Consider the following 22577-nt stretch of genomic DNA (forward strand, 5'->3'; position numbering starts at 1 on the left):
TGTTGGTGAGCTGGAAACTGAGAATTAACCTTATTGCAATTTATTTCTATGGGTTCCTTTGTGGTTCTTCAGTAATGCATTCCTCTCAGAATTAACCTCTGAAATATCAGATGTTGGCACATGTAGCTTGATGAGATTTCTCACTGGTTCCCCCTTCCAAAGTTCTTTCCACATTGCATACCAGTAATCATTTCAAACACACACCTGATCATCTTTCTCACCCCATCTCATACATACCACATCCTACTTAAAGCTCTTCATGGCTTGCTATTACTCTTTGGCTACAACAAAAGAAAACAAAACAAAACACCTCTTACCATGATCCACACCATCTGGCCTTTTCTTCAGCTCCTATTTACTATCTGTGTTGTGGCCATTCTGGTCCTTTTCTGGGCTCCTTGTACTTGTCTCCCTAGCCCCACTGAGGGCTTCTCTGCCTGTGCTTCTCTGGATAATTCTTTCCATCCTTCTTCCCCTGGTTCATTCACTCTTACTTCCAGACCTCAGCTCTAGTGCTGGCTCCTCAGGGCAAGGTTTTCATCTTGTGTGGATCAAATCCCCCCTGTATCTCCCTTCCACTGTGTTTGTCACACTCCATTTTTGGTACTTAGTAATGTGATGGTTTAGTCAATGTCCACGTCCCTAGGGCTAGAACCACATCCCTCATGTTCCCTCCTGCATCCCATGGTCCACATAAAGCTTGGCATTAAAGGTGTTCTGATATAAGCCCCAGGAAGGGCACGGAGCTTTCAGTATAATCAACAGTCAGTAAGTAAACACTTGATTAATTTTTCACATAAATTAAGATTTATGTAAAATTGGTTTCTTGGGCTCCAAAGTCAATGTGGATGGTAAGTGCAGCGAAGAAATTAAAAGATGCTTGCTCCTTGGAAGAACAGCTATGACAAACCTAAACAGTGTATTAAAAAGCAGAGACATCACTGTTGACAAAAGGTCCATATAATCAAAGCTATGGTTTTTTCAGTAGTCACATACAGATGTTAAAATCGGATAATAAAGAAGGCTGAACACCAAAGAATTGATGCTTTTGAACAGTGGTGCTGGAGAAGACTCTTGAGAATCCCTCAGAAAGTAAGGATATCAACCAGTCAATCAACCTGAAAGAAATCAACCCTGAATATTCATTGGAAGGACTGGCGCTGAAGCTCCAATACTTTGGCCACCTGACGCGAAGAGCTGAGCCATTGGAAAAGACCCTAATGCTGGAAGGGCAACAGGAGAAGGGAGCGACAGAGGATGAGATGGTAGGATGGCATCACTGACTCAATGGATATGAGTTTGAGAAAACTCAGGGAGATAGTGAAGGACAGGGAAGCCTGGTGTGCTTCAGTTCATGGGGTTGCAAAGGTTTGAACACCACTTAGAGACTGAACAACCAGTTAGCATAGAAGGTTTGGGCTTTGACAAAGAGTGTCACAGACTCATTCAATGAATAAGGGAGTCTGTGAGTGAGTGAAGATCAAGAATAACAGTTTTCCCTGCTGCTTTCACCCTCACGGATACTCTGTATTTGTGTATGTACCTTAGTAAATTTTCAAAATACTTCCAGATAAGTGGTCTAATTTGATATTAACAATTGACTTGAAGAGTAGAAAGGGCAACCAGTTGCAGATGACTTGTCCAGTGTTACATGGCTAGTAAGCAACAAAGTGGGACCAGAACCAAGACTTGTTACTTTTCAGACCAGGGCTCTGGGCAGTAAACAACAAAAAGGAAGCAAAAGAAGAAAATGCACAATTGAACAGGCAGCATCTACACAAAAGGCAATAAATAGAGATTATCCAAGTCAATTAAAATAAAAACAATTTATTTTAGGCTGATAGAACCTTGGTTCATTGTAGGTGCAAGTTCTCTAACTGCTGGCATGTTCGCATACAAGGTTAGAGCTCTGATAAAGAGCATGTCACCTAGAATTCTGGTACAACAGGACTCAGTTAATATTCTATCATAATTTTCGTTAAAATTTGGATGTTTAATAAATGTCGGCTATTAAGTCGTTAGTGGGAAAGTTTATTTCTGGAAACCTTTTCGTTCTTTCTTTAATGAGACTATTTATTTATTTATTATTGTAAGGAAAGGAGAGAAAAGTTAATCACTTAGTGGGCTAAGATTACATAGCTGGATCCAGTTGTTTTAAAGAGCAGCCTCTAAAAAAAAATAAAGAGCAGCCTCTAACGATACTTGTTCATTTAGCTCACATCAGAGCACTTCTAGTCTTTATACACGTTAATTTTTATTGAAATATAGTTTCAATAAAACTTGGTTACCCCACTTATATTTAAACTTATTTTGCTTTGAGTTTAGTCTACCCGGTACCACTTTCTTTTGGGGGGCAGGGGCGTGGGTAAACGGGGAGAAAGATGTAAAAATACAACCTAGACGTGCAAAAATTCGTATACAGGAATTCGCTATCACCTGCTAAAAACAGGATTGGGTAATAGCTGAAAGTCCACAGAAAGTTTCACTCGACTGATGGAGTATACGCAACTGTTAACAACGATTTCCTACATTTGCCCTCATTTCCAGAGAATCAACGTTATCTCTGCATTCAGGAAAATACAAGAAGTGAAAAACGCCGGAGAAAGTCGCACTTCACTTGCCCCACGTGGTCCTTCCCGAGCTAGGGGCTTCTCCGCCAGCTCCAACGAATTTTCAGCGCCGGCAAACGCGTCCTCGCGCGCGACCTCTGAGGCAGGCTGCGGGTCGCAGCTCGCAGAACGGAATCTGAGCGCGGCCGCGGCGGTTCACTTGACGCGCCAAGAGCGGGCGCCTAGGGGCGGCAGAGCTCTGCGCGCCCGACCTACGCGCCGGGCACTAGGGCAGAGCGCCTGCGCGCCCAGTCACGTGCTGGGCGCTCCGCGCAAAGCGGGTTAAAAGTGACGACCGCGGAGAGCCCGTGAGAGCCTCGCCGGTCCGCGCGGCGCTCCTCGAGTCCCCTAACCCGGTTCTAAGGGAGGTCGTCCGGCTCTCCTTTATCACTTCCCGCCCTCTCGGCCCGGCTCAGCTCCACGCAACGCCAGCACACTTCCTCGCCGCCTACATAAGCGCGTGAAACCGCCTCTTTCAACTGACAATGAAGCCGTAGCCGCGCAGCACGGCCGCTGCGGGCCAACGGGCGCGAGGCCGGGAGGGGGAGGGGGAGGGGAGAGGAGAACGGTTGGGCCGAGCCCCGCCCCAGCTCGCACTCTTATTGGCCGGCACCAGGGCTCTGGGCCCGCCCCCTTACGGACCTGTCGCATTGTGACAGGCGGAGGGGCCAGTTCCTGTTGGGTCGGGGGCGGAGCCAAAGGTAGCCTGAGCTCCGCCCGGACGCCCGGGGGCTCCTCCTCCTGTTCCTCACGGCGCGGCGGGCGGCGGTTGTGAGGGGAATGTCACTGCTGCTCCGAGCGGTGGTGCCGCCTCCGACTGCTCCTGCTCTTTCTCTGGCGCCCTCGTCCCGTCAGTTTCCGCCGTTGCCGCAGCTGCACTGAGGAGACGGATGGCTAGAGGGGCGCAAGGGCCATCCGAGTTGAGAGAGCGGCGGTCGCGGCCACTGCTGAGGCGGAGACTCCCCGCCGCCGCCTCCACCCCCAGTTTTCTGGCCTCGCGGCGCTGAGGGCGGGCGCGCGCCGCGCTCTTCCCTCCTCCCTCTCCTCATTCTTCCTCCTCCTCCTCCTCCTCTGGGTCCCCGCCCAGCACCCCTCGCACCAGGCGGCGGCGGCGGCGCGGAGCGAGACCCGCCGCCGGGGCACAACATGGCGGAGCCCTCGGCCCCGGAGAGCAAGCACAAGTCGTCCCTCAACTCGTCCCCGTGGAGCGGCCTCATGGCCCTGGGGAACAGCCGGCACGGGCCCGGGGCCCAGTGTGCGCACAAGGCGGCGGGCGGCGCGGCGCCTAAGCCGGCCCCCGCGGGGCTGTCCGGGGGGCTGTCGCAGCCGGCCGGCTGGCAGTCTCTGCTTTCCTTCACCATTCTCTTCCTGGCCTGGCTCGCCGGCTTCAGCTCGCGCCTCTTCGCGGTCATCCGCTTCGAAAGCATCATCCACGAGTTCGACCCGTGGTGAGTGCCCGCCGCCCCTCCCCCGCCGCCGCTACCCCCCCCCCCCCCACCGCCCGCTCTGCCCGGACCGGCCGTGGGTCCCGAGCTCGGGCGCGCCCCCGTCCGCGGGCGAAGTTTCCCCGCGCGGCTCGAGGCGGGGCGCCGGGGCCCGAGCGGGACCTTGACCCCGGGCCGGGCGAGCCTGTCGACTCCCTGGAGGGCGAACGTGGCTCTTCGAGGCCGGCTCGGCCCCCGGAGCCCAACCCGCCTCGCGGGGTGCCGGGCGGCGGACTCCCCGCCTCCCCACTGCCCGGGGCTCTCAGCTTCTCGGGCGCCTTTCCGGCTGGCTGGGGTGGGATCGCCCAGGGGGGTGCCCCGTTGCAGTTGGAGGTGAGTCCCGATGTGCCGGAGCCTCGTCTGCTCAGACTCGCAGTTGCACGCTTTTACGTTGTCTCTCTGGGCTCTCAGACGGGAAGGGAAAAAGCGAGGTGTTGGAGCAAAGGAAATAATATCCCTGAAAGTGATCTGAAAGCTAGGGACGCTAATTTATTTAACGTGAGATATTGTCAAGAGTGGCTTTTTTTTTTTTCATGGCCCTTAAGTGCATTCCGCACCTCACCGGTTCCACAGTTACCTTGGCTCATGACACTTAGCCAAACTGTCACCCTCAGTATGTTATGCACAATATCCGAAAGCGTTACATTAGTTCCTTTATTGGTCTCTGTAAGAAGGTTTGTGGATTAGAGAACAAACAGTAGCATAGTGGATGGGAGCCCTGGATTTTAATACTGAAGTTGCACATGGCATCAGGGACTGACCTCAGGTTTTAGGAAGTTACCCCATTAAGAGCACTGGCTAATTTATCTAATTTTATTCATTGGTCTGTGATAGGAAGAGTGCTTTAATATTTTTTGCAACTTGCCCAGCCTAAGTTTCCTGTGGGTTTTATTTTAGTCTGAGTCTATGCCTTTTAACTAACTTAATTCATCTTGACCCATCACCGTTGAGTTAATCTTACTTCCTTATAATCAGACCCGACTAAACTGGTATTTATCGCTGGGATTAGAGAGAAAATCTTCTTGAGAGTTACTAAATATATGACTAATAAATATTTGGGGGAGTGATGTTAAAATACCAACTGAAGTTCTGTCACAGATAGAAAAATTGGTAGTGCATCGTCTGTTGAACAGCAGAGGGGTCCACTCCTGGAGAATTCAATTTACATAGACAATTAACAGCTGTGACATGCTTCCCTGAAACGTTTTCAAAAGCATTTTAGAGGTGTTTTTTTTTTTTTTTCTTTTTTAAAATAACTTTTGTGTTACTTGGAATCACAGAAGAAAATAAATTCCTCTGAAGCCTTATGAACCAGAGTATTTTTAGTCCTAGCTTTTAAACACATAAGCAAGTGAGATTAAAAATGAAATTGGAACCAGAAAATGAAAACTGCTAATATGTTGCTGAACAATGTGAAAAGAGAAAGTTCTGTTTTTTCAAATTACGGGAGCAGAAGTGCATGGTTGACCAAACGTTTCGGGTAACAAAAATTGGAAATTCTGTTTCTGGAGAGTATAATTTTTAAAAGCAGAATTTTTATTAGTAACATTGAGGCTTAAATTAAAGATTGCAGAGAAATTAACAGCTACATAATGAGACGATTGGTATTTTTCCTTATTTTGAAGGAAGGTTAGACCTGTGCATCAAGCCAGCCAAAGAGTTTTTACTAAAATTGAATATTATTCATGAAAAGTCTTACTGGATTGCTTCACAGATAAGTTTTTTTTTAATATGGCAAAAAATTAAAAGTTGATTTCTTCTCTAGTTTCGAAAACATACTCCAAGGGTTTTTGGAGAACAAAATCCTTTTTCACTCACATAAAAATTTGTTTTGTGTCCCTTTTTCTATGTATAAGACACATTTTAGAAGCATCCTTTAGTAGAATATATAACGTTTGACTTTGATTCATATACTCTAAAAGTATATAAACCTCAGAAGTCTTAAAAATCTATTTGATGTAGCTGTTCAGCTTACTGATAGTTTTAATATTTTTGTTTTGTTATATTCTTGGTTAAACATTTATGTTCATACTGTTAGATAATTCTGACTAAGAGTAAATAGCCTTTTATAATAAAGGAATTTTTCCTATCTTTTATTGTGAATGGAGATTTGCCAGTATAAATCTTAAATATAATTCAGATGACTTAGAATTTTCAGTCAAAAAAAAAAAAAATTCCTTGTTTGCTCACTTACGTTTTTTCTGTCATGTCTTTCAAAGAATTCAGGTATCTTATTCTTAAAATCCATTCTTATTGAAAAATTAAAATTTTAAAAGTAGTTTTTCTTCAAAGCTACTAATAGTACCAGCACTTTGATTCTCAGACACTCAAGTATTATACTGTCTTGGGAGTCTCTCAGATTACTGTTTTAATATGTAGTAGTGACATGAACCTTTAATAATATTTGAATGTTCCTCTCAAGTTCTGTACCCGCAAACCAATTTTTCTCTGACCTTCCCTGATCCTTTTGTTTTTTTTTTTTTCCCATGTCTCTGTACACTGGCTTCACTTCTGAGGTCTTTTTAGTGAAAAGTTTACTTCCTCTGTTTGATTGTAAGTTATTTCTATAAATTTTAACAGTAGTACTTATATTGTGTAAGACTCTAGTTAGCTGCCAAAGGTGACTCATTGTCACAAAGTTATACTTGTTTTTTAAAAAGTTTGTCATTCAAGTTATTTTATAAAGCTTACCAGTTGTTAGAAGGTGTGGTATGTGATGTTCATTAATATTTATTGAATTTTAAAGTACACTGCACTTTTTTAGAACTTCACTGCATTTTGGGTAATGATCTGTTCCCCACTTCACTTTAGTAATTTTCCCCCTTATCAGTTGAGTTGATCATACATGAGGACACAGTTTGAGAATTTGTTGTTTGTACTTGGCAAACATTAGGTTGACCAACTTGTTTAACAGCACCTAATTTTATCTTTTTATCTGGTGCAGAATGTAGTTTCTACTTATTTTTGTTGTAGCTGTTAATACTTTTATATTAACCAAATGCTTTTCCCATAACCATTATCTTGTTAAATTGTGGTAGCTTTTCCCACAGATGCAGTGGAAAAGCTCCCTATAAAAGAGGAGTTGCTCTTTTCCCCTGCCCGCAAGGTTGGAAAGGGGTTCTCCCTGGAGCCTGGAAGGAGAATTCTCTCAGCCTTGAGTTTTGACTGCAGTTAACTGTAAAAGGGTAGCAGGGCAGAAAGCTGCAGTTTATGGAGTTGAAACTTGGGAGGCAATTTTCCATAGAAACTTTGGTATAAATAGGTTAATTAGTACCAACATGTTTTCAGAGGAGTGATAAACCTTTGGAACATAAGCTGTAAGTTGGGGACTACTTCCTGTACTTTGAGGTCTCCATGTTTTTCTTCACTTGACAGATGACAGAGGCTGTCGACCTCAGTTCTGAAGATGACAAAATGGGTAACAAAACCAATTTTAGAACAGAAGTGTCACAAAATCTTAAGTCTCTTTACGGAATCGTTAGTAGCAGCAACCCAGAGGCCCTTCAGAATAGGTGTACTGTCACTGATTTCATTGTAATTGAAAACTCCTTAAGCCTTGAGCTCTGGAGATCTTTCCACTTGTAAGAACACTTAGGGAGGAGGCGCAGAAGTGTGTGAGCTCCTGGGTTGGATGAGGGGATTGGACCTGCTCCCACTGGCTGAGTATGGTGGCTCCTCTAGGTAGTAATCACGGGTTTCCTGAGGCGTCTCATAGGTGCTGGGGAAGTTAGGCTCTGTCAGCAACCACTCTGGAACTTTTTTCTGTCCTTATTCATGTATTGAGGGCCAACTTGAATAAGACTGCACACACCCCTTACTGCCATAAGCAGTTTGCACAATGTTGGTCTGAGAAACTTTGATTAAGGAATTGAGTTCTAGGTTCTGACCCAGTTATTATGAATATGGGCAGACTTACTAGCCTGCCCATGCTTTGTCTTCTCTGATTTTTATGCTATCAGTAAGTTTTGGGTGCTTTGTGTGGTATGAGAAAGTGTTAAAAGTTGTCTTCATTGTAGTATCTTATTATGAATCAGTGCATACATGCTCTCAGAAATAATGGAATGATTGATATTCTCCAGTGACTGAAACATTTTTTTCCCTCATTTTGTTTACTTTGAAAACTTAATGCTGTTAGGGAAAGACAATACTGCAGTTAACCTGTATTATAAAGCACTGTACAGTTCAGCAGCTCAGTATATTGCTTGATTGTCATATTATGAAAATTTTCAAGCATACAGAAAAGTTGAAAGAGTTTTACAGTGAGCGCTCATACTGAACATGTAGGTTCTGCACTTTGTTGTTTAGTTGCTAGGTCGTGTCCGACTCTCTTGTGACCCCATGGCCTGTAGCCCACCAGGCTTCTCTCTGTGGGATTTTCCAGGCAAGAATAGTGGAATGGGTTGCCATTTCCTTCGCCAGTTAGTATTTACTTAATTTGCTTTATCATGTCTTTCTATCTGTCCGTTACTGCTTTTAAATCCTGCTTGTAGGATACTAATAGTACACTGTAATGTGAAGAATGTTATCTTTGTTCCTCAACTCTGTGATAAAGAGGAGCTCTTATCTCTGGGTAGCATTTATTTTCTATAATACTTGAATATAATGAGCATAAATACAGTTTATATATCATCTTCAAATTGAACTGCAGGTTAGAATCAGATTCAGTCATTCTGGGTTTTGGTTACTAACTCACCTGAGTACATTATAAGTCAGTGCTTTTAGGCCAAGTCTGTTAAATGACTTGAAAGTGAAAAGAAAGTGAAGTCGCTCAGTTGTGTCTGACTCTTTGTGACTCCATGGACTGTAGCCTACCAGGCTTCTCCGTCCGTTTTTTTCCAGACAAGAGTCCTGGAGTGGGTTGCCATTCCCTTCTCCAAAGTTGAATCCTATGTCTCAGGAGAAATTCTGAAGGTTTTATTAGATTTAGTTTTTGTGGAACTCCTAAACTCGTTTGAATTATTAGAAGCCTTTTATTGGTGAGCCTGTGCTTATTATGAGTTCTTTTTTTCTTCTCTTTTTTTTTTTTTTTTAAGCGTTTTGGCTGTTCTCCATTGCTGTGCGCAGACTTTGTCTAGTTGCGCTGCATGGGATTCTCATTGTGGTGACTTGTAGAGCACAGCCTCTAGGGCGCAAGGGCTCAGTAGTTGTACATGGGCTTAGTTGCTCCTTGGCCCATGGAATCTTCCTGAACCAGAGATTGAACCCCTGTCTCCTGCATTGTTTTCGAGACTTAAATAATGGCAAAACTTAAATAATGGCAATACTACACACATAAACTGGATTTTAATTCTACTGCTAGTGTAAAGGTCTAGTCACGCATCCATGACTTTTTTGAGACATCACCACTACTGCTTTTGGATTAAAGCACTCCAGTACTCTTGCCTGGAAAATCCCATGGACGGAGGAGCCTGGTGGGCTGCAGTCCATGGGGTCCCTAAGAGTCAGACATGACTGAGCGACTTCACTTTCACTTTTCACTTTCATGCATTGGAGAAGGAAATGGCAACCCACCCCAGTGTTCTTGCCTGGAGAATCCCAGGGACGGGGGAGCCTGGTGGGCTGCCATCCATGGGGTCACACAGAGTCGGACACGACTGAAGTGACTTAGCAGTAGCAGCAGCTCCTGCATTGATCGGTGGCTTCCTAACCACTGGAACACCAAGGAGCCTTCTGATGAATCTTATTCGTGCTTTTTTTTTTTTTTTTGCCATGTTTTATCCACATGGAATGTGTAATTGAGTATTATGTATGATTCCAAAAGTGGCTTCTCTCAGTCCCTGCAATAAACGGGAAGAAAGGAAAACATGTTCAAACAATGTAGGACCCACAGTTGTTAACACATGGGCAAAATTAATACTTTTGAAAGGGGAAAATATATAAATGGTTAACCTGCTATTCCATTTTTACTCCTTCATTTGCTTAACTTGATTCTGGTGGCTTTTTTGTTTTTAAACCTCTGGCTCTTTTTCTGAGAGGGTTTCTATGACCTTACTTTATCTTCTTATATAAACAAATAATTTCCAGGAATTTAGAAATTGATAGAAAATGTGTGCTTAGTCACTCAGTTGTGTCTGACTCTTTGCAACCCCATGGACCCCAGCAGGCTCCTCTGTCTATGGGGATTCTTCAGTCAGGGAAAGTGGAGTGGACTGCCATGCCTTCCTCCAGGGGATCTTCACAACCTAGGGATCAAACCTAGGTCCTCCAGCATTGCATTACAATCTGAGCCACCAGGGAAGCCCAAGAATACTGGAGGGGGTAACCTATCCTTTCTCCAGGGGATCTTCCTGACCCAGGGAGACCCAGCAATTGAACCAGGGTCTCCTTAATTGCAGGTGGATTTTTCACCAGTTGAGCTACCAGGCAGTACTATAAGATTAAAAGAAAAATCTGTTAGGGGAGGGTCAGGACTGGAAGTGGAGAAGGAAATGGCAACCCACTCCAGTATTCTTGCCTGGAGAATCCCAGGGACAGAGGAGCCTGGTGGGCTGCCATCTGTGGGGTCGCACAGAGTCGGACATGACTGATGTAACTTAGCGGCGGCAGCAGCAGCGGGGCTGGAAGAAACAGGAGCAACTACTCAAGGCTCTCGTATCTTAGGTAAATGTAGGTTAACTGGCATTTATAGACTTGCCAGGAAACTGAACTACTGTTTGGAGCCTTATTTCTTCGGAAAAGGACTTTCATAGTTTTAAATGAAAGACATTTAAACATTTTGGAATATAACCTGTATTTAAGTTGGTAAATATCTTTATGTTGTTCAGGTTTGTACTATTTTTAGAAAAGCAAATTTCTAGGAAATTGTGACTGGCATACTAAGCTGACCATGTCATCAGTGACTTTTCTTTCTTTGGAACTTAATATTGCAGGGTAACTTGAATGTGTGTTCTAAAAAGTGGTAAATGCTTAGTTTTTACATGGTCTTATAACTTGATTTTAGATCTTAGAATTGAAGAGGTCAGGTAACATCTTTTATTTCAGTAGATAAAAAATATTTCAATGCAATATTACTCTCAAAGATTGTATAATACAGGTCTGCCTGTTCTCCAGAATCTGTCCTTTTTATTACATCTTTTGCCTCCAAGGCAGGATTAAATGACAGCATCCTCCATTTAATTTATGTTTTTTAATCAGTCGCCCTGATTTAAATCTTAACACGTTGGCCTATCAAAATGCCTGGGCACACACAGTTCCTGTTCTAGCAAACTACACACTCACTAGTTGGATGATGGCTAATTACTTTGTTTGTTTTGATGTAAGGAAGAGAGAAGAGTTGATGGTGGCTTAAAGTTGTTATACCCGAATGACTAGGCAATTTTCAGAGAGGGGCTTTTAAGGGAATAGCTGAATGAGAGGGAAAAATGATTGAATCCAGTTGAATGTTTTCATTTAGATTTGCCTATAAAAAGTTGAGAGAAATGAATTTGGAAGTATTACGCCATTCCAGTTAAGGGAATTATGGTTGTTACTGTTCAGTGGCTAAGTAGTGTCTGACTCTTTGCTCTTGGAATTCTATAGTCTAAAGGACTATTTAGAGAGTTAATGTTGGTCAGCTTGTCTTGTTTTCAGGACAAAGATGCTGACTGCCAGAGGACTGGAGTACTCTTTCTAAGGTAGTATAGTTGTGGGTTGGCCAAATTCTTTTGTATTTTCATTGCATCTGTGTTTGCATTAGAAGTTTTTTGAGAAGTTGTTTGGAGATTGTTACTTCAAAAGATGAGGGGAAGCTAGTGTCTACCCTCACTTAAATCTGTCTGGGAGATCTTCGCAGTTCAAGTTTAGCTGTGGAAATGGCTTTTGTGTGAAGTTTGACTGTTTTAGAACTAGGGATTTTCAAAACTCCATCAGTTATCTGTAATTTCTGTAAGTTACTAGTTTCCGTAGTTCAACTTTCAAACTTCTGTTTTTGATTTTTTTTTTATTCTTATCTCAAGGGAAATATTACCACAGAAAAACAAAGAAATTCTATGTTTTTGTTAGTAAAGTACTAGCAATTTGCTGATAACCAAGTTGGTAAGGTTTCTTTTGGAATTTCCTTTTAATTTCTTTCTCATGCCTTACAGGTTTACTAGCTATTCTCAAGGATTTTTCTTCATACTGTGGATGTTTTTTTCTTTAGTGATACCTCGCAGTCTCTCCATCCTACAGATGACTTGGACTGAATTTGGTTTTAAAATTTAAATTATTGGATTCTGTTTTTTTAGATAGATGGATAGATAATATTACAGCATATACTGTTTTTCATACTGTTTTAAAAATTAAAATGTAGTAATTCGTAATTAATTTCTAAAATGCTAGTATATGCATACCTTAAATGTGCTCCTGGCCAAAACCTGGAAACTCACTTGTTACTATCATGCCTTTTTAATTTTTTTAATTGAAGTAAAATGGACATATAACATTAGTTTCAGAAATACAACATATGATTTAATATTTGTATACATTTTGAAATGATGACCAGGGGAACTCTAGTTAACATCTATCAATCACCTTGTATAGTTACCCTCCCCCCTTTTTTACTGGGATGAGAACTTTTTAGATCTACTCTCTTAGCAATTCATGCTTATTCTTAAAACACCAGTAACTCCTGTTAAGTAGAATGTAACCTTTTAAAGTAGTTTTTATTATTAAACTAGTTATTAGGACATGAAACAACAGACTGGTTCCAAATAGGAAAAGGAGTGCGTCAAGGCCGTATATTGTCACCCTGTTTATTTAACTTATATGCAGAGTACATCATGAGAAACGCTGGACTGGAAGAAACACATGCTGGAATCAAGATTGCCGGGAGAAACATCAATAACCTCAGATATGCAGATGACACCACCCTTATGGCAGAATGTGAAGAGGAACTCAAAAGCCTCTTGATGAAAGTGAAAGAGGAGAGTGAAAAAGTTGGCTTAAAGCTCAACATTCAAAAAACGAAGATCATGGCATCCGGTCCCATCACTTCATGGGAAATAGATGGGGAAAGAGTGGAAACAGTGTCAGACTTTATTTTTCTGGGCTCCAAAATCACTGCAGATGGTGACTGCAGCCATGAAATTAAAAGACGCTTACTCCTTGGAAGGAAAGTTATGACCAACCTAGATAGCATATTCAAAAGCAGAGACATTACTTTGCCAACAAAGGTTCGTCTGGTCAAAGCTATGGTTTTTCCAGTGGTCATGTATGGATGTGAGAGTTGGACTGTAAAGAAGGCTGAGCGCCGAAGAATTGATGCTTTTGAACTGTGGTGTTGGAAAAGAATTCTTGAGAGTCCCTTGGACTGCAAGGAGATCCAACCAGTCCATTCTGAAGGAGATCAGCCCTGGGATTTCTTTGGAAGGAATGATGCTAAAGCTGAAACTCCAGTACTTTGGCCACCTCATGCGAAGAGTTGACTCATTGGAAAAGACTCCGTTGCTGGGAGGGATTGGGGGCAGGCGGAGAAGGGGACGACAGAGGATGAGATGGCTGGATGGCATCACTGACTCGATGGACGTGCGTTTGAGTGAACTCCGGGAGTTGGTGATGGACAGGGAGGCCTGGCGTGCTGCGATTCATGGGGTCGCAAAGAGTCAGAGACGACTGAGTGACTGATCTGATCTAATCTGAGACCATCTTACCTGTGTAATTCATAGAAAAAATAATGGAGTACAGAATTTCTGGAAGGTGGCATTCTTTTAGTTTTTGAGATATTCTGAAAATGTCTTAAATATTTACATAAAAGAATCATATTCTGTCAGTGAGAAGATATTCAGCTTCAGTCTGTTAAAAATATTTCCCTTACAGTGAAACACATACTGAAAAGTATATAAACCTAATGTGCAGTGTAGTGACTGATTATAAAATAAATACCAACGTGACCATCACCTCCATCATCAAAAGAATTGCCACCACCGGGACATCCCCTGGTGGTCCACTGCCTAAGACTCAGAACTTGTAATGCAGGGGGCATGGGTTTGATCCCTGATCAGGAAACTAGATCCCGTGTGCTGTGACTAAGGCCCAGTGCAGCCAAATAAATAAATATTTTTTTAGGAAAAAAAAAATTTCTGCCTCCTCAGAATTCTTGTTGTGTGCTTTCTCAATCCATCCCCCTCCCCACCACACACGTGATAGTAGTTACATTCTGCTTTTTCTCCTAGGTGGTATAATTCTGAGTGCATTCCTAAATAATATAGTTTTGCCTATCTTAGAACTTTAGAAAAATGAACTTGTGGCTTTTGTGTCTTGCTTTTTTGTTGTTCATCACTGTAAGATTAATCTTCAGTGCTCGAAGGGTGTTGAGAGTATGTCGGAAATAAGGTTTGACAATAATTTGATTCACCATACTTTTCAACCACCTGAGGAGGTTGCCTGCTCTTTTGCATCAGAAGTATCTGTAAGACAAGTTTTTTTTAAGGTATGGAGTGATTTAATCTTTTCAGACAGTAAGACTACAAAGAGGTTGGAGGAGGAGACATCACTTTGAGGAGACAAATGATAATCAGATAAATGCAAAATTATTGGCTTTTTAAACTGTAGCTTTTGCCAACTGTTCTTTTTAAAGTATATACACTAAAATTTACATAAGGAAAAGTTGCTGTAGTTCTTGAAAGAGAATGTTGAAAGGGGAGCTGAAATATAGGAATTTAGGAAAACCCTAAGACTGAACTGTTTAATGTATTAATATTTTTGTAGAGGATCGTTGACTCCAGGTTGTTTGTGATTTTGTGTAGATATTATGGGCTCTTGAACAGCTTTCTTTTGTCTGAGTGTTGTTTTCATGTTGCTTTCTTCCAGTCTTCCATGGCCACCATTTTTATTGTTTTCCCATATTGTTACCCACCTGGGTTCTTCGGGCTTCCCTTGTGGCCCAGCTGGTAAAGAATCTGCAACGAGGGAGACCCAGGTTCAATCCCTGGGTTGGGAAGATCGCCTAGAGAAGGGAAAGGCTACCCACTCCAGTATTCTGGCCTGGATAATTCCATGGACTGTATAGTCCATGGGGTTGCAAAGAGTCAGACACGACTGATCGACTTTGACTCTGGGTTCTTCAGTCAATAGAAATTGATAAGAGGCCTCTTTAATCAATAGATTTCGATAAAAGGACTCCTGCAGCAGGAGGTAACAGAAATAAGTAACGGGATCCCTTGCTTGCATCTTGCAGAGGGGTGAGCTGGTCCCTTAGGGGTGATGGTAGGATTGGAGGGTTGGGTCAGGTGGGTGGCTTAAGGTAGTCTTTCTACCCTGTTGATGCTGTGTGCAGGGATAATGTGCAACTTGCTTTTGGTCCTGGCACCTCAGAAGTAGTGGTTTTTTGGCCTTTTTGTATGGTGTTTTTCATAATTTGCCCCAACCTGCACATGCACAGTTATTTTTAGTCCCTTATAGTTTCTTTGTATTCTGTTGCTCAGGGAGATGTTTGTCCATGTACAAGTGCTGTAGGAAACGGTCCCAGGTCCCAGCCAGTTTCAATATCTTTTTTCTTTTATTGATTTAGTAGTTATCTTGGTCTTCAAGAAGAATGTGAGAGGGGTGATGGTAGAATCCTTTCAAAAGCTTCTTGGGATAAAAAATTTTTTTCAGAGAGGTAAAGAAGAGGTTGTTGATTTTTATGTAGGAACTTAGTATTTATTGGGGTGTGAGAATTTGTCATGTATTAGGAAGTGATTTAAAGATACTATTGGAAACGTTATTCCAGATTATGAGCTTCTAATTAGCAGTTCTTAAGTGAAACAAACATATGAATGCTTCTAATGCATTTCTATTTATTGGCCAGAATGATTTTGATGAAATTTAGTGGTATTTTTCTGCTGTGCTTTAGTATGGAACCCATGCTACTTCAATGGATAACAGTTGGTTTCTTCTGTGAACAAAAAAGACTGTATAGTTAATTCATTAATAGTTGAAGGAGAATATAAATCTCGGACTGTCTTTCTTCAAACTTCAAATTGAGCTAACCAGTATTCATAAGGAAGATGTATTTATTATCCTTTCTTCTCCAAATCCCATGTAATGCATGCCAGAGAGAAACTTTGAATTAGGCTCTATTTGTATAATGGTCCAACTTAAAGATTTAAGCTATTTTAACACTTTCAGGGTTTCTCATGTGAATTCTTCAGGGAAGTAGGAAATGCCCAGCATACTTCTTTCAGAAATAACAATCCAATATAGTTTATCTGTTTTATGTGAGAGATTTAGGTACAAGTTTTATTAATCCCAGTATAAAGCAGACTTCAGTTAAATTTTGTTTATGATTGTTCATTTAACTAAATAGGCCAGAGCCATTTTGAACAAGATTTTAACACCTGTAATGTAAAAACACTTAAGGAGACTTAAGTTGTTATTCCTTCTTTGCCTAAATTATTATTGAGATATTGTTGTGGTGTTATGGTGCTCATTTCCCCCTCTAATGAATAATTATAATTTATAATTTATTGTTATTACTACACAAAGACAAAGGAAGATCCTTAAGAACATCATCTTCCTAGAATATCTACATTGTATTGGGAGCGTAGTGAATGTTCAACAATGATAACCACATTTTATGTTTTGGTCATGACAGTGATGGAACAAGAAGTGTTTATTGTGTAATAAACTTTGATAAACTTTGGCTTTGACTGTGCTGTCAGGAAAATCATGTGTAGTTGGGATAAAGTGGTAATAAGTCATATTTGGTCTAAATTGTCTTCTTTGTGTACTTAGTCATGTCTGATTCTTTGCGACCTGCCATGCTCCTCTGCCCATGAAATTTTCCAGCCACTGAAGTGGGTTGCCATTTCCTCCTCCAAGTGATCTTCCCAACCCAGGGATTGAACCCGTGTCTCCTGTGTCTCCTGCATTGGCAACCGGATTCTTGCCAGTGCCACCTCGCAAACCTTAAATCCCCTTGCAGTTTCCTAAATGTTGAGACCTTTGAATGTGTCGTTTGTATGTTAATGAGTGAAGTTTGGAAGCCCCTGGCTCACCTGAGGATGGGAGGTGGTTGCCAGTGGTCTGACTTTCAGTTCCACCCCCTGACCTCCAGGGAAGGGAGAGGAGCTGGAGTGATCTAATCACTGGAGAATCACCAGTGGCCAATAATTGAATCAGTTGTTCCTGTGTAACAGTCTCCATAAAAACCAAAACAGTCAGAGTTTGGAGAACTTCTAGGACCTTGTAGAGACTGAGCGATGGGTTCAGAGAGAGCGTGGAAGCTCCGTGCCCCATCGGGCACACCAGCTCTTCACCTGGCTGTTCCTGAGTTCTCTCCTTTTATATTAAACCAGTGATCTACTTAATGAGATATTTGAGTTCTGTGAGCTAGTTTATTAATCCAGCTCAAGGGGACATGGTTGGTTAGAAGCACAGGTGACCTGGACTTGTGATTGGCATCTGAAGTTGATGAGGTGCTTAGTCTTGGAGGTGTGAGCCCTTCACCTGTGGGATCTGATGCTGTCTCCAGGTAGATAATGTCAGTTGAGTTGTAGGACACGCAGCTGGTGTTGGAAAATTTCTTGGTGGTGTGGGGAAACACCCCCATTCCCTGCCCCCATCACACACACTGGAATGCTGTGGTGAACTGCTTATAGTGAACATCAAGATCTTACTCTCAATAAAGATGTCATTTTAATGTTAAGAAAGAAAGAGTTGAAGAAAGTAGGTGATAATGTTTGTAGATGTAATCTACCTGAGCATCAGGAATTGCCATCAGCAATTGAGAGATGGCTAGTTGGATGGATGGATGCCTTAGGAATAATTTTAAGGGAGGGAGATTTTAGTTACATGAGTAAATATTTCTTCGAAATACCAGCAACTCTTAAGTAAAAGTTTTGTCTCACTAGTTAAGGAACATTGAATAAGAAAAGACAGGTAAGTTAATATCTAAAAATCATATGAATGATACAGTTTAAGTGCTGTGTTCTTTTGAGATGATAAATGAAAAAAGATATCAGCTATAGAAGAGTAAAATTCACAAGCTGGCATTTTATTTGAACTTGAGAAATAATATCTTGGTGTGGGAAAATAGGAATGATCATTATATACACAGGTACTAGTTAGAATATGCTAAATTCACAAAAATAAGTTTGGATGTGGTTAGATTAATGATCCCTTTGGTTTCTCTGTTCTTGACTTAGCTTTATGGTAACAGGTAATTAATATGGAAATTAAGCAACACTTTAGGAAGCATTCCAGCTCTGTCTGATCGAAATTTTTAAGTTTTACCATAAAAGGTTAAAGGATACTAAATAAAAATACTCATTAGGAATGAAAAAAGTTGTTTGTCTCCTTTAAAGTGTCCACAGTGGAAATAGTTTGTCTATGTCTAATCACTGGGAGAATCATTGAATATTGTAGATCTTAAGAGTAAAGTAAACCAAGATATAAACTCTTTATCTTCTTTTACTGTGTGTTGGACTCTAACAAAATGATTGATCTGCTCTTTAATTATACTATTATTCATGTAATAATAACAACATTCCTATGAGTCCTAAACCTGATGTGCTATAGTGACATTTTTGCTTAAAACTGATTTTTTTTGTAACCTTCATACATGAGGGTGCCTTTAAAAAAATTGTTATAGTGAGTAAGGTTTGATGAATATATTGACAATTAAGACATTGAATATGTTCTTAAATTTAAAAACTTAATGAACTTGCTTCATGGAAGTTTAATTTTAGTCCTAATAATATTTTTATTCTAGTTAGCTAAAAAAGAATTTTGTTTTAATATACTAAGCAGCTTCCTGGCATTTGAAGGAACAGGATAATGAAACAATGTGCAGCAGATGAACTGTAATCTTAAAACTGTCAAGTCCAGTCATTTGTTCAAAGTAGAAGAATGAGTTTGAGGAATGACTAAAATCTTTTTAAATATGAGTTTTTTTTTTTTTTGGAAGATGGTTAAAAATGAGTTAGTCACTTAGAAAGGGAGATCTTTTCTCCTGTTTAAGGTACTTATTTTGATTGTTAAAATAATTTGCTGCATTTAAATGAAGTGTCTGATATAAACAATTTAAAGCAACAAAAAAGATTTTCCTTCTGAAATAAGAATCGTTTTGGACTTTTAATAAGCATTTGTGTAATTAGTGTTGGAGGTCATAATTGTTGGTTGTGAATTGCCTCATAATGTTCTACATAAAATTTTTGTAAGTCAAACTATATTGAGAATGCAACTTGCATATAAAAGAATGTATAAACCCTTATATATAGTTAGGAACATGATAAACACCTGTGAAACTCCTACACAACTAGAGAACTGGAACATTACCAACTGCACATTATCTGTGTTCCTTCCCTAGCCTATCCTCCTTGTTTGCCTTTTCACGCTAGGAAACCACTGTCCTGAATTCTGTTTAACATTTCCTTTGAAATACTGAGAAAAAAAAGCTCATGTATGTATTTCTAGACAGTATATTGCTAATTTTGCTTAGTTTGGAGCTTTAAAAAATACCCTATTATATAAAGGGTCTCTGACTTGGATTTTTATATATATATATATATATATCAGTTGAACATTTGGGTTTCCTCATTTTTTATGAGTAATGCTACTATGAACATTAAAAGCTATATTTTCTGATGCATATGTGTACATGTTTGCTAGAGTGTATACCTGGGAATTTTGTCATGTGTTTTGATTGTTTGTAAAAACAAATCACCACTCTAAGTGACAAAACAGCATTTCATTATTTTGCAATCTGTGTCTTGAGTGGGAGGTTCTTTGGCTTCATGGTATCAGCTGTGGTGCTGGGATGATTATAGTCAACAGGCTGCAGTCTGCAGGGGCTAGAATGGCTGCGATGTGGACAGCTCAGAGTCATCTGGATTCTTGATTGGGAGCTCAGCCAGGGTCTTTTTTTTTGGCTCCTTCACGTGGGCTGCAAGGACTGCCTCACAGCATGGTGGCTGGGTTCTGAGAAAGAGCCTCCCAAGAGAGAGGAAGTTGCCAGGCTAGTCTTGGAGTTAAGGGAGAAGATGCATATACCGATAGGGACAGAATTGTTTGGGGCATCTTTGGAGACTTGACTGCCACAGTGTGTCACTTTTATCTCCTCTGTGAAATAACTGTTAAGTTTTTGGTCAGTTTTTTTAGTTGGGTTGTTTTGTATTTTGGTGTGTGTGTGTATGTGGAGGGGGGATGGTGGCGCTGATACTAAGTCTAGGTTAAATTTGTTGCAAATTTTACTGCATATTTTGGCATATTGGTCCTTAAAAGCAGTCCTGTGAGACAGATATTTTATTACATTCATTTTACAGGTAAAATCAGTGCTGCTTATTATGTTAAAGTAGGTCTTAAAAGTCAGCCAGCCTCGGGATATTTTTGGTATAAAGAATAGCATATGTAAACATGAACAATTACCAAATGGCATGCTTCCATCAATCTGCCTGCTACACCACTGCCACTATCCCGCACCAAAAGATTAAAGCTTGAAAAAGTTTACAAGTTTCTCTTTATTCATTTATGGTCAGTTTCAATGTTTTAGGTGAAGTGTGGCTTTCGTTAGTAAACTGAGGCTTGGTGATGCCAGAGTGACAGAGCTGGAACCAGTACACTCAGGTCCAAGTTCTCTGTAGTCTTCTTGCCTTCCCCCCATCCTCACTTTTTTTCCTCTAAATTCTTCAGTTGGATCATCAGCAGGATTTGCTAGTACATTTCAAGACACTTGTGATTTTGATAGCCAAACTAGTTCTGCTCTCAGCCTCCCACTTTGAGGATTTGCTGTAGTTCTCAGAACACAGTGTAAAGGAATTGGCTGATATTGGAGATTTCCTTGACTAACCCTGCTTACAGACTGTATATTGGAAATTAAGATGCATAAGTGTTGTGGTCAGAATGTTTTATAAGAATTCTAGTAAGCCTAGAGATTCACAACTGATATTCAAGTATCCGCCATATGTATGTACTTTAAAAAGAACACTGTAGGCTTGCATCAAGCTCAGCTGAGTTGCTTTAAAACTGAAAATGCCACGGAGCAAGACTTTAAAATGAAGCAGCTTTCTCTCATGCCTGAGCAAATTCAGAGTATATAGAAATGAGTGTGTAGACACTTCCCAACCCTCAAATTTAGGAAAATCGTTCTTTGTGTAAGTATAGTTTCTGATCATTACAATTCTATTAATATATGTTGAATTCAGACACCTCAGTACAATTCTCCAGTGTAAAAGCGCTGCTTCAGGCAGCATGACTTACTTTCATGTCACTTCAGATTTCTTGGGTCCAAGATTCAAAGGCAGAAACAAAGGTGATAATAGTAATTGTACTTACTGGAGGAATTTTTGACGGATAGTGAAATTCAGAATATCTTTGGGCTTTGACTTAGGAGTGTTTTTCCCAGCAATAACAGCCATTGCAGGACTGAGCCTCTCATTCATTTTTATTTTTCCCAGCCCCATATTCTTCCATTCCATTGTCCTGCATATGAAGATTAGTTACCCTTCCTCAGGAAGTAAACTGAGATAGAACACATTTGCTATACTGTTTCCATGATAAAGTATAGCTGTCAGGTCACTTGGCAAAAAGCTTAACACTAGATACCCCAAGTGAGTATAGAACAATACTATTTGTTTTTTTTTTTAAAGAGGAAAATTAATGATTTTTTTACTTCATTCATTTAAAAATTCAATAAATGCACTTAACATTTGTAATTCTTAGAATAAACACATTTTAAAATAGAGTATACCAAAAATATGCTATTCTCTGAATCTCTGAGGCATTTAATACATGTTATTAGTTTATAGAAATTAACAAAATTACCTTTGCTATGTGAAGGACACCAAAGCTTTCTTATAATTCACTGTTTCCTGTCAGCTTTTCCTCCAGCCTGAAATGTGGGTCAAAAGGGAAGAGAAAATGGAATCATTCTCCTTTTACTCTTTCGTTACTCTTTGAGTATATTTGCTGATACTTTGAAAATGGGGTGATTAAAACTAGGTAAACTGGATCACTTTCCCCCGAGCCCTGGAATGTAGAATGAACTTCATACCTGGAAGAGAACATAGCAATTATTTGTTAGCATTCATATGTGCTCAGTCTTGTCTGACTCTTTGCGACCCTGTGGACTGTAGCATACCAGGCTCCTGTGTACATGGGATTCTCCAGGCAAGAATACTGGCGGGGGTTGCCATTTCCTCCTCCAGGGGATCTTCCCTTCCCAGGGATCGAACCCAGGTCTCCTGCATTGGCAGTCGGGTTCTTTAACACTCAGCCACCTGGGAAGGTCATTATTTGTTGGAGTGCTTAGCAAAATGTTGTGCAGAACACATATCACAGGAATTGTAGTTCAAAACTAAAAAATAACCTGCTTACTGCTAAGTCACTTCAGTCGTGTCCGACTCTGTGCAACCCCATAGACGGCAGCCCACCAGGCTCCCCCGTCCCTGGGATTCTCCAGGCAAGAACACTGGAGTGGGTTGCCATTTCCTTCTCCAATTCAAAAAAAAAAAAAACTATTACAATTTAAATTTGGAAAAAACTGAATACCCTGTGCTCTTTATTACAGTACATATTAGCATGTTAAAGGCTGAGGCATTTTTGACCA

The 22577-nt window shown here is 40.9% G+C and overlaps 1 protein-coding gene across 1 annotated transcript in view; it reads left to right on the plus strand.

Moving 5' to 3' along the window:
- The first annotated feature begins 3274 nt into the window (after window positions 1–3274).
- Window positions 3275–22577, plus strand: part of STT3B (STT3 oligosaccharyltransferase complex catalytic subunit B) — a 103203-nt gene continuing 83900 nt past the window's right edge. The window contains exon 1 of the mRNA XM_061395730.1: window positions 3275–4057. Within this exon, the coding sequence (XP_061251714.1) occupies window positions 3756–4057 (302 nt within the window). The 5' untranslated portion in view covers window positions 3275–3755. The remainder of the gene's footprint in view (window positions 4058–22577) is intronic.

Source organism: Bos javanicus, chromosome 22 (assembly GCF_032452875.1).
Source record: "Bos javanicus breed banteng chromosome 22, ARS-OSU_banteng_1.0, whole genome shotgun sequence".
In the NCBI taxonomy this organism is placed as follows: domain Eukaryota; kingdom Metazoa; phylum Chordata; class Mammalia; order Artiodactyla; family Bovidae; genus Bos; species Bos javanicus.